This window comes from Leopardus geoffroyi, chromosome B2 (genome assembly GCF_018350155.1).
Source record: "Leopardus geoffroyi isolate Oge1 chromosome B2, O.geoffroyi_Oge1_pat1.0, whole genome shotgun sequence".
Classification (NCBI taxonomy): Eukaryota; Metazoa; Chordata; class Mammalia; order Carnivora; family Felidae; genus Leopardus; species Leopardus geoffroyi.
Genome location: NC_059332.1, coordinates 141,679,404 through 141,694,969, shown reverse-complemented (window position 1 = coordinate 141,694,969; position 15,566 = coordinate 141,679,404). Strand labels below are relative to the sequence as shown.

The 15,566-nt window shown below is 44.6% G+C and overlaps 1 protein-coding gene across 14 annotated transcripts in view; it reads right to left on the bottom strand.

Moving 5' to 3' along the window:
- ARID1B (AT-rich interaction domain 1B) overlaps positions 1–15,566 on the bottom strand; it is a 454,520-nt gene that overhangs the window by 60,949 nt on the left and 378,005 nt on the right. For all 14 annotated transcript variants that reach the window (XM_045500132.1, XM_045500130.1, XM_045500124.1 and 11 more), the window contains one exon: positions 13,204–13,383. In XM_045500132.1, the coding sequence (XP_045356088.1) occupies positions 13,204–13,383 (180 nt within the window). The remainder of the gene's footprint in view (positions 1–13,203; positions 13,384–15,566) is intronic.

The window sequence follows — 15,566 nt, the reverse complement described above, 5'->3', positions numbered from 1 at the left end:
AAATGTAAAAAGCATTTGCGGAATATGGATAAGCGTTTCTCAATCGATCCTTACTGCTTTCTGGAAGAGCCTCCTTGTCAAAATAACATAACTGTTTCAGGCACAGGGGATATAAAATTAAATACAACTCAATTCCTACACTCAAGCTGCTCACCGTGTGTGTGTGTGTGTGTGTGTGTGTGCGCACGCATGTGTGAGGTGTAGCAGCAGTGATAAGACAAGAAAAAGTATGAACGCAAAACCAGAAAGATAACGTACTGTTAAAAGTGCAAGAGAATGGAGAGCAAGTCTGTTCGAGGGGGGAGGGGGTCAGCGTGATAGTGTAGTTCAGCGAAGATTTCTTTGCTGGGCTGTGGCCTCAGGAACCCGTGGGGGGCAGGCCCTGGGACCTGGGAGCACTGGTGCTGAGTGAAGGCTCCACACATACTAACTACCAGACCTCAGCTCATTCTCCTCTTTCTTTTCCCATCCTCTTCTCCACAAAGCAAAGATTATCACCTCTAATATGGTCTGCTTGAGGAGTGGTTGCTAGGGTTCAAGGGCATAAAGTATGTAAAGTATTGCAAACACAGAGTCAAATGGTAGGGGTCAGACACCTGAGTGGTGAGTAAGGCAGAAGAGAGGACAGCGTGCACATGGCACAGCCAGCCAGAGAGCAAACGATCTCCAGATAAGTCACGGAGGAGCTCTGTGTGGCTGTGACGGGGCCCCGGGGGAAGAGGTCAGACCTGCATGGTCTCGTGTTCCAGGCCGCCAAGTGTAGCGTTTATTTGGAAGATAAGGAGGAGCTTCCCCAGGTTTTCCAGCAGAAACTGGATTTGACTAGTAAAAATATCAAAAGCAAATACTTAATATTTACTACGTGCTAAGCTCAGTTCCAAATTCTTTGCATTAACTCACTTGATCCTTGTATCAGGCCCAAGAGGCCCCTATTGTTACACTGCTCATTTTAGAGATGAGGGACCTGAGGCACGGGACGTTGGGGAGCTTGTCTCGAGGTCAAGTGCCCGACAGGCAGAGGAGCCACGGTTTGCACTCAGGTAGTCTGTGTGTGCAGTTCAGAGTCCAGGCACATCACACCGCCGTGCAGCTGCTCAGATGCTTAAGGAAAAGCCACGCTTACGTAACGTATCATCACGACAGGAAAACCAGGGTTTCTTAAGCCCACACATGTAAAGCAGCATGACCTACGAATCCACAAGAGACCCGTGGACTTTCAACACTGACTGGGTACTTGCTCTCTGTTAGGTGCATCACATGAGCGTTCTTATTTGGGTGTCATGAAGAGTATTATTTATTGCAGATGGTACGGAAGCCACCATTCACAAGGACCATGGGCCGCCACACTCTCTGTAAAGGGTTGGGCAGTAAATAGTTTAGACTGTATGGGGCAAGACAGTCTCAACTCAACTGCCTCTGTGGCTCCGACGTGGCCAGAGGCGCTGTCTCCGCAAATGGAAGTGCCTGTGTTCCAATAAAACTTTATTTACAGACACAGGTGGTGGGCCAAAGTGGGCCATAATCTGCTGGCCCCTGCTATAGACCAATCTTGGGACAAACTAATGAAGTGCTCCACCAGCACGGAAAGCGACTTGTTAAAGCCAGCATTTCTTTGACCCCGGATGTCCTCTGGAAGGCTAAAGAAAGCCTAAAGAGGAATAACAGAGGAAGGCACTAGCAGTTGAAGGAACTGGAAAATGGAGAGAAAAACAAACGAGAATAGAGGGAACAGGAAAGGTTTGATGTAAATTACTTCAGGACCACCGAGTTACATGCGGGTGGGTCTTTTATGGCCAGCTCCTCAAATTTAAACTGCCTTCTCGTAAGACGACACTCTGCCTTTGCAGAAACAAACGTATGCTGTTTCCAAGTAAAAGGTAAAACATTCACTGTTTATCAATTTCAAAGTTCTTTATAAAAAGTTCTTGTTTCAGAGTTTCCCACCCCACAGGACCCCACATAAGGTCCCCGTCTGTCTTCCCGTCACAGCATCTTGGTGGAAAGGGCACCTTATGCCTCCCCGGCTTGTGAGGGACATGGCGCGGTGGGCAGGCTGCCGTCCTGCCTCTTCCCACGCCTTCTCAGAGCGCAGTCCTCAGAACGCGTCTCTGGGGGCAGAATTAAGATTTCTCCTCTCCGCCCTCACTGACCTCACATGCCCTCACTTCCAGACAGCCCGATAACATCAGTGAAGACAGGGCTCTTTTTTGGCTCTTGCTTTTATTAAAAATAAATCAACTCATTCACAGCTCGAATGCAAATGAAATTAATTCACATACTCATTCGATTACCAGTTCCCACCCTCCCCCAACACTTGGTAAGTGACTCATTTGGTAAGAAACCTTACTCAGTGAAAACATATGTACCCTTTGCTTTCGAAGGAAATGAAATAACACTTTAATCTTGTTTTAGAAAACAAGCATTTAGACATGCTTATCTCAGACTATACCCACAGTGCGGTTTTATTAGAGAAGAAGGTTCCTGATTTTGTTGAACTCTGCTTATGGGGGGAACAGAGAAATTCCGTCACACTGGGTTCCTGTACTTGGGGTTTAACTGGCAGGCAGGAGCTGTACTTTAATGATCCCAAAGGAAAGAAAGGATGGCGACGTTCGGTTACCCCGGACCCGACCTCATCTATCTCATTCGTGGCGTGTGTGAAAAAGAGCTGTGTTTCCGTGGCTTTGCTCAATTCAGCAGCCAGGCGGCGTCCTGCCATCGGGCGGTGGACGTGCTGGACCACAACCACCAGGCACACCCAGACATGCACGCAAAAGCACTTGTGCTTAGAAAGGCCCGTTGAGTACCGGGCTCCCAATCTAATTTTCCTCAATCAGTTGGGTTGATTCCATGAATCGGCACTCAAAAGCACACGTCAAGGGAATATGTTCTAATTACAGACGCCTCTACTTGGTGGAAGAAATACAAAGTCCCCTTTTCTTCTCCTTGAAACTCTAAAGACTTTCCTCATTAAACTCACATGCCTGGATAAAAATGCTTTCTAAAGGCTTTAAATGGCTTAAGAGGCAGCGATGGACAAAGCGCAGGCTCTAGAATTTGGGTCTGAATAGCGGCCTGACCTTGGACAAGTTACTTAACCTGTCTGCACATCAGTTTTGCCATCTGTAAAATAAGGAGAGTAGTGGGGAATAGGTACGGAGGGACCAGGACAGCGCAGAGCACGGAGTCCCCTAATAAACGACAGTTGTTACTACCGCCATCATCATCGACGCTCATAACACCCTCAACAGCCACTGATCATTGATGATCTTGTCCCCATAATCTTTTAAAAATGCGTGGAAGGAGTGAAAAAATGATTAATGCCCCTGCCTTGCCCACTCGATAACGTATCTTTCTCCTCCAAATAAATAAAAACCAAACACGTAAGCCAAGCAAAATATGAGAGGAAAAGCCAGGAATGAGAAGTGCAATCTTATTTCCATGTTTCTCTAATAGATTAGTAATTTGTTGGCACTGGCTTTGACAGAAAACAGATGGATCCAGCATTAAGCACAATGAAGGCAGCAGATGCTGGTCCAGCCCACCTCAGCTGGACGGGTCTGGCAGCCAAGTCCGAGAGCTCACAGTTTTCAAGTGGGTTCATCTTGGCACACCAGCTTTGGAAAATCGGTCACCAAATAAATTCAGATTTCAACCTACCGGGAGTTATAGTCAAGCGCCAGAGAGAGGAAGCGGGAGCTAGACTCTATTCAAGTCACCATGATTATTTCAGGGGAAGTGCAGATAATTCTGTACCTGACTCTGGAATATTTGAATTTGCTAGTTACAATCAATATTCCAAGCTTAGCGCTTTTATTGAACTATTAAGTGTTTCCACTCACATATGAAGTTTTGCTTCTCCGTTTCACCATTCAACAAATTATTTATGAGTAACTTTTACAGGCAAGGCTCTCCATTATTCCCCCATGCTGTGGAGGATACAATGGTGCCCAAGTCACAGAACCGACACTTTACCCCGAGCAGGAGAAAATAAAATGGACAATTAGCAATGTATTATGATAAACATGTTTGTGAATGAGGGCTAAATACGCATTTACCTCGTTGTTTAGTTAATAACATTCGCTACTTTTTGCAGCTATCTACTACATAATATGATTTTAGGTCATGTCTAGAGATAGAATTTACATACAATAACAATCCTGTGTAGTTCCATAACCACCACGATGTGGGTTATTTCTACCATGACGAAAAAACCCTGCCATTTTGTGGTCATTCTCACTCCCTCCCCCTCGTGGGAACCACTGATCTGATTTCTGTTCCTCCAGTTTTGCCTTCTCCACAATGTCATATAGAATCATACAGCATGTGGTCTTTTTGTGTCTGGCTCCTTTCCCAAAGCACCACGCTTTTGAAATTCATCCACATTATTGCACACATCAGTGGCTTGTTCCCTTTTGTTGCTGAGGACCATTCAATTCTGTGGACATTTGAGTTGTTTCCAGTTTTTGGCGATACGAACAAAGCCGCTAACATTTGCACACAGGTCTTTGTGTGGACATAGGTTTCATTTCTCTTGGCAGAACCCTAGGGATGAGAGAGTGCCAGGTTGAAGGCTAAGTGCCTGTTGGGCTTTTGAAGAAACCCTACCACAAAATGTGTAAGTTCAAAAAAAAAAAAAAAAAAAGTAGGAGTTCTAATTGCTCTACATTGTTGATATCGCCAATGAAAAAAAAAATTAGCGGGGCGCCTGGGCGGCTCAGTCGGTTAAGCATCCGACTCTTGGTTTCGGCTCAGGTCATGATCTCACGGTTTGCGAGTTCAGGGTCCGCATCGGGCTCTTTGCTGTCAGCGCAGAGCCTGCTTCGGATCCTCTGTCCCTTCCTTGTTCTGCCCCTCCCCTGCTCTCTCTCTCAGAAATAGACATTAAGAAATAGAGTGATTTTGAGCATTTTTCACAGGCTTATTTGCTGGTTACCGTATTTCATAAGATCCTTTCTGTGTTAAAAAAAAAAAAGTTCTATTTCAAAAACCTTTCAACCCCACCTTTTTACACAGGCTGATCACACAATGCTGCTCTTTCGGCACGACCTTGGAGAAAAACTGACTGAGCAGATAGGAAGACCCCAAATGCAGGTTCAAAATGAAAGCTGACTTACCCCCAGGTGCATTAAATCCTACCACTGGTGGGAATGAATAATTTGTTTTTGGAATCGATACGTATGGGTACCATATTTTTTCCCTAAGTCAACATGCATTTTCAAGTCTTCACCATGTAAGAGAAGTGACCATATTGCACAAAGCTTGGAACAGAGGGGGAAAGGCCTGCTACCTTACAGTTTGGGTTCAGAGTTTCACTTTTGGTAGTTTTTTCTCCATATGTTACAAAAATGGACCCCTTCAAAAATTTAATTATACAATAATGCAAGTTCAGTACAGTGAGTACAAGAGCAGAGAGAGAAACAGACAAAGGTGATCCTTCGTTTCACCTCCCAAAGGTAATTTTTTTTTTTTTTACTGATTTTTTAAAAAAATTTTTAACGTTTATTTATTTTTAAGAGAGAGAGAGAGACAGAGAGACACGGGGCGCCTGGGTGGCTCAGTCGGTTGAGTGTCTGACTGCCTCAGGTCATGATCTTGCGGTCCACGAGTTCGAGCCTCACGTTGGGCTCTGTGCTGACGGCTCAGAGCCTGGAGCCTGCTTTGGATTCTGGGTCTTCCTCTCTCTCTGCCCCTCCCCGCTGGTGCTCCCTCTCTCAAAAATAAAATAAACATTAAAAAAATAATAAAAAGAGAGAGAGACAGAGAGACAGAACACAAGAGGGGGAGGGGTAGAAAGAGAGGGAGACACAGAATGTGACGCAGGCTCCAGGCTCTGAGGTGTCAGCACAAAGCCCGACATGGGGCTCGAACTCATGAACTGTGAGATCATGACCTGAGCTGAAGTCGGACGCTTAACCAACTGAGCCACCCAGGCGCGCCGCCTAAATAGTTCTTGGGGCGCCTGGGTGGCGCAGTTGGTTAAGCGTCCGACTTCAGCCAGGTCACGATCTCGCGGTCCGTGAGTTCGAGCCCCGCATCGGGCTCTGGGCTGATGGCTCAGAGCCTGGAGCCTGTTTCCGATTCTGTGTCTCCCTCTCTCTCTGCCCCTCCCCCGTTCATGCTGTGTCTCTCTCTGTCCCAAAAATAAATAAACGTTGAAAAAAAAAAAACAAAAACTAAATAGTTCTTAAGGGCCTCTTATGTGCTAGCTCTGTGCTAATGGCTGGGGATTCAGCAGCGAATGAAGGCAAAAAGGCTACATTCTGGTGGCACAACACAGGCAAAGGAGCAATCCTAGAAGACGTCGTATGGCTCTAAGTGCTATGAAGAGAGATAAAGGGAGATTTATACAGCGTGGTGAGGGAGGTGCCCGTGGGAAGGCGACTGAGGAGAGCCACTCCCGGGAAAGGAGTTGTGCATGTGTTGGTGGCCTCTCAGCAAGGAAAAGTGGATCCTCAGAGAAGCAACGATCACTGAGGCTGACATCACACACAGGCCCAGAAGACATACGGGCACAGTCAGATGCCAGTATCGGGCTCCAGGGCAGTGAGTGAAGGAGAAGGCATAGGCCCTCAAATAACACGGGTACAACTGTCTGCTACGTGTGACCTTCAGAAAGCCACTTGTTACTCCCAAGGTCAGTTTTCTCATCTGTAAAAAGGGTATAATACAGGATCAGCTATCTTACGTGGTTGCTGTGGGGGAGAAATGATAATAACTAACTACTGTTGGACAAGGACAGTCCATAAATAGAATCTTTCAAGGAACACAGAGAAACTATTCCAATATTAATAGGTTTTTAATCAGTGAAATTATCTTTTTATGTTTGCATCATATGTGTAATTTTATTTTCATGATGCACAGATATTCAAATTTATTTCTCAAACCGAGTATAAGAAAAAGCACTTACATTCAAAATGTAAAAAGGTATGACCTCAACTCAGTAGCCAAATTTAGTATAAAACAGTGAAATCTCTCTGGTAAGAAATGAAAAAGTGTCAGAGTCACCGCTGTCACACATTGCAAACGCACTTCTGTCCTCCCCTGGGCTCCAGAGTCCTTGTGCCCTGGGCTCGCAAGCGTCGAACAGCGCCCCCTGGAGGGAGAGCGCTTCCCTGCTTCCCCTGATGGCTGAGGGACTCTGAGATCTGTCAACTGTGATTCAATAAGGCCATTTTTTTTTCAGACGTTTGAAAAAAGGGCAGAGCTGTGAGCCCTGGGAAAAGGCTAAGATGTAAAGTAAAGCTGAATGTGCACATCCTGTGTCTCTACAGTGCTGTCCATGGCTGTCGTGACCAGGACCTGTAGTGGAGGGCCAGCCCACCGGGATGAGACGAGCTTACTCAGCAAGGGCAGTGCCTCGCGCCACTCCTGAGTGCTGTTGATTTTAATTGGCAAGGTAAAATAGTTTCACACCAGTCCAAATTACAGCTGCTTTGTGTTTTTCTTTTCTTTTTTAAATTTTTCCTTTTTTAAATTTTAAGTGGTTTAAATTCCCAGGTTTTGATAAAACTGTGACGATCATCAGTCCGTTGAGAAAAATTCATGCATAAACCTTGTAATGCGAAAGCTGAATTTGAGCATCGAAAGAAGAGGGCGTTAACGGTCTTTTGCTATAAATGACCTACTTCAATTTCTGTTTTCTTCCCCGGTCTTGGTGAGATGAAGGTTTGGAATATTTCTTTAACAACAAAACAACATGGAATACGGAACTGAACACGTGCTGGGCACTGCAGATTTAACCATAAAATAAGGTTACGGTAATAAACTTGACACACGCAGCACAACCGGATTCCAGGGGAAAAGAAACCGAGTTAACCCAACGGAGGGATCTGCACAGAGACCAGCCTTCCGAAAGCCAGAGAAGAGGATGTCGTCAGTCTGCAGCACTGTCCAGGGGGACGTGTGAACCCCTGTGGCAGACACATTTCACCTCTGTGGGAGAGAGGCTGACTTCAGCTTAATTCAATAATAAGACTGCGATTCTGGATTTGCAAGAGTGGAGACCGACATCCTGGGTCATGGTGACACTAAGGTCGCTACTACAGGTACTGAGTGGACTGCTCCCTACTAACATGCATTCTTCCTCTGCAGCTGAAACAGTTGTAAGATGATCAATGTGTAATTTGCTAGTTTGGAACTGCATTCATTTCAACTAGGTATGATTTGGAGTTTTCTGAATTCATTGAGAAACATGTTAATGAAAGGAGAAGGAATATTTCAAATGGTATCTATTTTAGAAAAAAAAAAACCTTTAACTTCTTTGGAAAAAATACCTTAAAAAAATTTTTTTTGATGTTTATTTATTTTTAAGAGACAGAGATCAGAGCATGAGCGGAGGAGGGGCAGAGAGAGAGGGAGACACAGAATCCGAAGCAGGTTCCAGGCTCCGAGCTGTCAGCCCAGAGCCCGACGCGGGCCTTGAACTCATGAACCAGGAGATCATGACCTGAGCCGAAGTTGGACACTCAACCAACTGAGCCACCCCGGTGCCCCAGAATAAATACCTTTTATCAAGTAATTTAGAAACAAAAGGCCCATCAGACTCATCTGATTGAAAGTTCCCTGCTTCCTAAGACCCACACTATACAAATTAAGGCATAAACCCAGGCCTGCTTCAGGGTACAAGCCTGGGAAAAAGCTGTATGTGGTGGTGCAGACCCTGTCATACAAGTGAGTGAATAACTGATAGGAATCTCAGCTCAGAATTATTTAGTTGCCCAAGGAAATACTGCTATTTAGAGCAAAATTAAGGCTAGACCCCCACTGCCCGCAGTGACAAATGTGCAAAAAGTATTTGTGGACAGTCCGTGTGACAGACACTGTTTTATTTTTTTTATTTAAAAAAAAAATTTTTTTTTAACGTTTATTTATTTTTGAGACAGAGGGAGACAGAGCATGAACGGGGGAGGGTCAGAGAGAGGGAGACACAGAATCTGAAACAGGCTCCAGGCTCTGAGCTGTCAGCACAGAGCCCAACGCGGGGCTCGAACTCACGGACCGCGAGATCATGACCTGAGCCGAAGTCGGCCGCTTAACCGACTGAGCCACCCAGGCGCCCCAACACTGTTTTAGAGAACACAAAAACAAGACAGTCTTTGTTCTTAAGAAACATGAAGGCGAAATTTGTTTCAGCCATCTTTCCCCCAAATTCATTTATTAATAATTAACGTGTCAATTACATAATTCCATTCTATTTATTAAAGCAAGTCTCACAACCCTACTTGCAAACACCTCGTAAGGGTAGTTATTATATGTGCTTGCCTGAAGGTAGAAAAGTGCTATTTCATAAAATACACTGCAATTAGACATTTTCACACATTTAGATTGGACTCATTCCATTTGCATATGTAATAATGCAGACTTTAGTAATATACATTTCTAAAAAATTTCCTTCTTCACTTCATAGAAACTTTTTTCTTAATCTCTAGTATCTTTGATGTGTTTCCAAGCCTGAATTCCCCAAATGCTCCTCATTCCTTGAAGGCAAGTAGTTTGTCTTTTGGTTTCCCCAGTGGCTTTCTGAATGAATGAACCAGCAAGGAGGGTACATCTATGGTGTGGGAAATAACACCCCAGTGACTATGTAAGTGGCCTCTGAAATCTCCCTTGGTTTGAACCCAGGCTCTGCCACCTACTAGCTGTGAGATCGTGGGTCAATTACTTAACCTGCTCATTTGCAAATGGGGACAATGTGAGAGCTTCCCATTAATTAAGCAAATGGGTGAGTCTGCCCCAATTTGAATCCTGGCATGACCGTGGCGTATCCTGGTGAAGCGGTCTCTGTTTCTCCATCTGTCCAGGGGTAAATGGTACCCGTCCCGTAGTATGCTGTGAGGATGAAGTGAGTTAATCTATGGAACACACTTCAAACAGGACCCAGGGCACAGTAATGGATGTCGGTTGCTACTACTAAATAACAATTTTGCAGAAGTCGTTTCTGACGGTAAGAAAACTTAAAAAAAGATCGTAAGGTATTTTCCTCTGAGATCTCTTCAAAACAAATCTAACAGAGAAGACACTCATCCAGTTAGGAACAGAAACAGAAGATGAAAATAATGGCCTCTGTGGCTCACACACAAGTGATTCTTTTCAGAGATGTTAAAACACGTAGCATGAAAATGCAAGCTGAATGTCTGATGACTAATTTGAGTAGCTAATTAAGACAAGGTAGAATAAAATACTTATTTTGGGTCCAGTTTAAAAAGATCAAGTTTAAAAAGATCAACAAAGAGAGAAATGCAAAGGTAAGGACACTTACTGAATTCAGTAATTGTGTTACAAGTGCTAATTTCCTGTCATTTAGTGCTTGCTGGGGAAAGGAGAATACAATAAGGAAAGGCAAACAATTCGGAGCTGAAGGCAGAGTCCCAGGACACTGATTTTCAGCACAGGGCATTTGGAGCCAGTCAAGGAACCCAGGAGGAGGCACAGCTCGGGGTGGACACGAGCAAGCTATCACTCGGGAGAAGGAATGACAGAGAGGACAAATCTGAGGGCACCTGTTTTCAAAATGAAGAAGTGTTGAGTATGGAAATGATCTTCCATATTCTAAATGGTTTCTAATATCAACCTGAACTCAGTATTTATGCCTGAAAATAAATCCCTTCTTGACTATATAATCAAAGTGTGATGTGGTGGGTCCAGTGAGCCGCATGGATATAAAAGGCTTCAGACAAGAAGCAAGATTTACTCTTGTAGATTATTAGAATTGGAAGCAAATTCTAAAGTAACACGATCTAATTTTCTCATTTTCTAGAGGAAAGGTAATTCCCAAAGAGTAAGCAATTTTCCAAGGACACTCAGCAGTTTGGATGAGAACCCTCACAGGTTCAGTGTTCTTAAATTATGAATCTTAATGTTCAATTATTCCGGAAAACTGAGGGTTTTACTCAGAGAAGAAATCCATTCTATAGAAATTGCCTTTCCTGCTATTAACTCCAATAGCATAAACACTTTCTTAGCTCTTCACAAAAGACTCCTCAGACAGTCAAGGTTCCATCTTCCCTTATTATGAGAACAGTAGAGGATGAGGTTGCAAGAGTGAATTATTTAAGAGAAGACAGACCAATTTTCAAGATTACAAGAAGCCCTTGTGAGTGTTAGCGGTCAAGTCCCAGACCTTTAGCCACTCCCAATTCTGGGAGCACAAGCCTGACCTGTCTCCAGTTACATGCTGAGCACAAGTCCACATTTTCTGTGTATATCACAACTTACAGACTGCTTTTCTAACTTTCACTAAAGTTTCCTTCTTTTCACAACAGCCAAGGAAGCCTTGAAGACGCCCGCTGAGCGGAGGTGGTGAGCGGGTGTGCTCTCTCACAACCGAGTGACTCACTGACCTGCCTTAGGTCAGCAACAAACTTCTTCGTGCCGCAGCTTCCTGGGGCTGACAGGGAACAGGGTGGACTTACTGTCACCTGGGACCTGAACTCCTAGGGCCTACTGAAATTAAGATCTTGGAAAACCATTAATGATATGGTGTGAAGGGAACCAAGCAAAACACAAAGTCACCATCCACCCTGACTACATGCATGTATTGACAAAGGCCGGAAGGGGCCAAATAAAACGTTTTTTTTTTTTAAGTTTATTTATTTTGAGAGAGAGAGCGAGAACAAGCAGGACAGGGGCAGAGAGAGAGGGAGAGAGAGAATCCCAAGTAGGCTTCAGGATCTGTGCTGAGCCCAATGCGGGGTTCAATCCCAGGACTGTGAGATCATGACCTGAGCCGAAATCAAGAGTCAGATGCTTAACCGACTGAGCCAGCCAGGCGCCCCTGTTTTGGGTGTTCTAACATAGTTTCCCTAACAACAGAGATAGTTGGAATGTAAAATAACAAAGCAATGTAAGGCAAGGAAGCAATGTTATACTGGGAATATTGAATACTGAATATTATCATCTTTCAGAAAGAGATCTTCCAAGATAAGATAGTATGTTGATAACTCAATTTTCAAACCGTGAAATACTATAAACAGAAAGAAAGCGTTTTTCTGAGAAAAACCAGGTGAGAAACACCAGGTGAAAAGCCAAGAAGGTACTAAGGCCTCACAGAATCATCTAGCTTTGTTAGGCACACACTCAATGGCTGGAGAGGCTCAACGAACCCCAACAGAGCTCAATGGTTTGCTAAACAGACACAAATGTCTTCAGAAAATAAAACTTTATTTAACAGGAGGAGACCTGACTTTGTTGTTGTTTTACTAGAACCTCCTAGTGGGCATTCATCATCTCCACTTGGAAAATTCCTGATATTTTCAGAAGTGAGGAAACTCTGGGAATTGTGCCAGATTATCTCATTCTCTCTAAATTATCCATTAATGTCTAAGTTAAATAAACAAAACATAAAGAAGGTGCTAAATTCAAATGCCTTATTGCCAAAAGTGACTTAGAAAAAATATGTATCAGGTTAAAAACCTTGATAAAAGGATTCTACATGTACATGAAAAAACATACATCAATTTCCAGGAAGGCAGATGTAAACAGTGCATCTTGGCATAGTCTCATTTATTTTTCCACTCGTCTTATCTCCCCTCCCCCTTTTTAAAAGACTTTACTTTTAAGTAATCTCTACACCCAACGTGGGGCTAAACTCACAACCCCAAAATCAAGAGCTGCACGCTCCACGGACTGAGCCAGCCGGGTGCCCCCTTATCTTCCTTTTTGAAAGACATGCCCATTTCAGGCTTTGTTCTATCTTCTAAGAGTAAGACCAGTAATGACTGAAAAAATGAGAACTACTATTTATCAGATATAGCACTTTGGAGACAAACTGGGAGCAGGTGTAATGGGACGACATCCTTCTGAGTAGTGAGCACATTGTTAAGGGGGCACAATCAGAATTCAACATAATGAAACCCAAGTCTTAAATCAGAAACTTTTTGAGGACAAGGCCTGCGTCTATTTCTCAACGAGCATTTCAAACTACATCACAGAAACTAAGATTTACTCCTTCATTAATAACAGACACATTAGAGCATTTACCAGTGTCTGATGCATGAATGCTTAATGAACACTTGCTATAATTATTCTTCCCATCACGATGGGCAACTGAAGGACTGTGGGTTTGCATTAACCTCACCAACCTGCCGGGTAACAAATAATGGGATCTTACAAGATGTTTATAATATGAAGACCTCGAAGGACTAACATATTAACAAAACCCCTACAGCCTACTGCGATGCATTTTTGAGAAACGTCATTTACCTTGTGGTCCATACTGGCTCATCTGCGGACCATAAGTCCCACTTGAGTTACTCTGCTGAAAGCTACTGATTCCAGGATGCATCTGGCCTCCAGGAGAAGGATGAGGCGACATGGATGGTCCTGTCTGTTGAGGTCCATATTGAGACATCTGAGGGTTTCTTTGTGTGCCTGCCATAAAACCTAGGTGGGAAATAAATGGAAATAAGTAAGTGTAGGTGACAAAACGGACACGGGATTGTGTGGAAGGTGGACAGGAAGAAGACTGGCACTGTGAGACTCCCCTAAAGAAACATCTAAAGGTATTTCAAACCCAAAGTGGGGGGTCTGGAAGGGTCCCCTGGGGCTCCCCTAGTCCTAACTCGGAACACCCATTAGAGTTCCTGGGGACCCAGTGGATCGTGAACTAGGGAAAGGAGAAGAGGGAGGAAGGGCGAGCAAGCTTAACCTCTCTTGGAGATGAGGCCCCTACCAAAAGCCACAGGAACACCCGGGACCCTCTTATCCCGAGAGCCTTCCATTCCTGCCAGGCTGATCTCCGGGATGCATGTCTCCTGCCACCCAAACATCCTGCCCTTCTTCTCAAGGCCAGGCCAGTACCTTTCTCTCCTCTGCACGGAACTGTTCTGCCCCCCTGGTCTCCTGAGCAGCCACTGTTCACCTTGACTCCTAAGCGCTGCAGACCTGAACCCTGATTCAGACCACCGCTTACAGGTCCGCTGTGAACAACGGGCGGGTCTGAAGTGGATCCTGCTGTTTCAGAACCCTGACTTCCTCCCGCAAACCTGCCAATGGCAACGGCACTCACCCACTGTCCCCGCCAGGCGCCATCCCCCCACCCGTTTCCTAGGTGTGCGCCCATCCTGTTGCCTCCGCTCCCCTCCATTTCTCCAGAAGCTTGGCCAGCCCTCATATCCCCCTCCCCCAACACTCATCTCCAAGCCTCTGCGCCACCCACCCATGCTTTGTTCCTTTCGCCTCACTTTCACAGAGCTGCCAGAACCATCTCTCAGGAATAAAAAAAGAAATTAGAGCATATCTTTCCTGCATGAAAGCCCTCAAGGCTTTCCCGTGAGCCCGGGAACCAAATGCAGACCTCTGACCATGGCCTGCGGGCTCCTCTGTGGTCAGGCGTTCGGGTCTCACTCCAACCCCATTTCCTATGGCTCCGGGCAGCTAACATCAACCAAGCATGGCTCCCGAGAATGTTCTCCCACCTGTCGATACCTTCTCGTCTCCAGGGCTCTTCCCCGGCTGCCCACCCTGACGCGGAACCACCCTGGCCATTTCTCACTCGTGTTTCTTCACGGCACTTCTCATAACCTGCAATCGTTTCCCCGTATTTTCAACTCACTTAGCCTCTCTCCCCCCGCTAAAAATCGGCTCCATGAGGGCAAGGATCATGTCTGTCTCAGTGCTGCATCCAAAGTGCCAGCAGAGTCTGGCACATGGTGGGGAACTATTTATTGAATGGATGATTATTAAATTCCTCATGCGCCCAACAGAGCGCAGAGCACAACAGAGTAGGTGCTTAGCAGGTAGCTATCCAAACAGATAAAGAAAATACATCTTTAAATTTTGCAGGACCATAACGTCAAGGTACATCCAGTCATCAACAATTCAGGCAAATATAAACAAGCATGTAGAATGAACTGTGAAAGACTCATTTAGACAGAGTGGCCCAAATCAAGACATGTATCTAAAAAAAAGCTAATACCGTCAAACTAACATACTAACAAAGGGCTGTCTGAATAACAGCTCCAGGAACCCAGGAGCTTGGGTTAGTCAGAGGTCTCATGTGTCAGGGGAAGGCTCTAGTTTCCTGCAGAGTGCGCAGGCGGGAGTGGGGTGGGGGGTTGGGGGGAGGCACGGGAAGAACCCAGGACAGTAGCTTCTAGAGAGAGTCTACTGAGGCAACTGGAGGGAAGATGATGCCCCGATCCAACACCAGCATAAACTTGGGGGGATAAATGAGGCAGGACATTTACCGAGGTCATGGTTTATATTTCAGCTAGGAAAAAAAAAAAAAAAAAAAAGATCTTTCAACATTGCTTCATCTTAAGAGACAGAATAAAAGTAAGAAGAGCTATTCCATTTATTTATAAAGATAAGTCTTATGAAATTGGGCTCAACTGGCAGCTCCTAGATATAAATCATCATAGAAAATGTTTGCTTTTTCAAATCTGAAAACAAACAGAAATCAGAGCACTAAAATTACTATAAATGATTGCATCTTAAGATGTTTCATGAAATATTTATCTAAGCTTTACTATAAAATTCTCGAGAGTTTCATATAGAGTCCTGTTTAATAAAAAATGTGTTTAAATTCCACACAGTTTGTGTGGGTTTTTCTTTCTTTCAGAGAA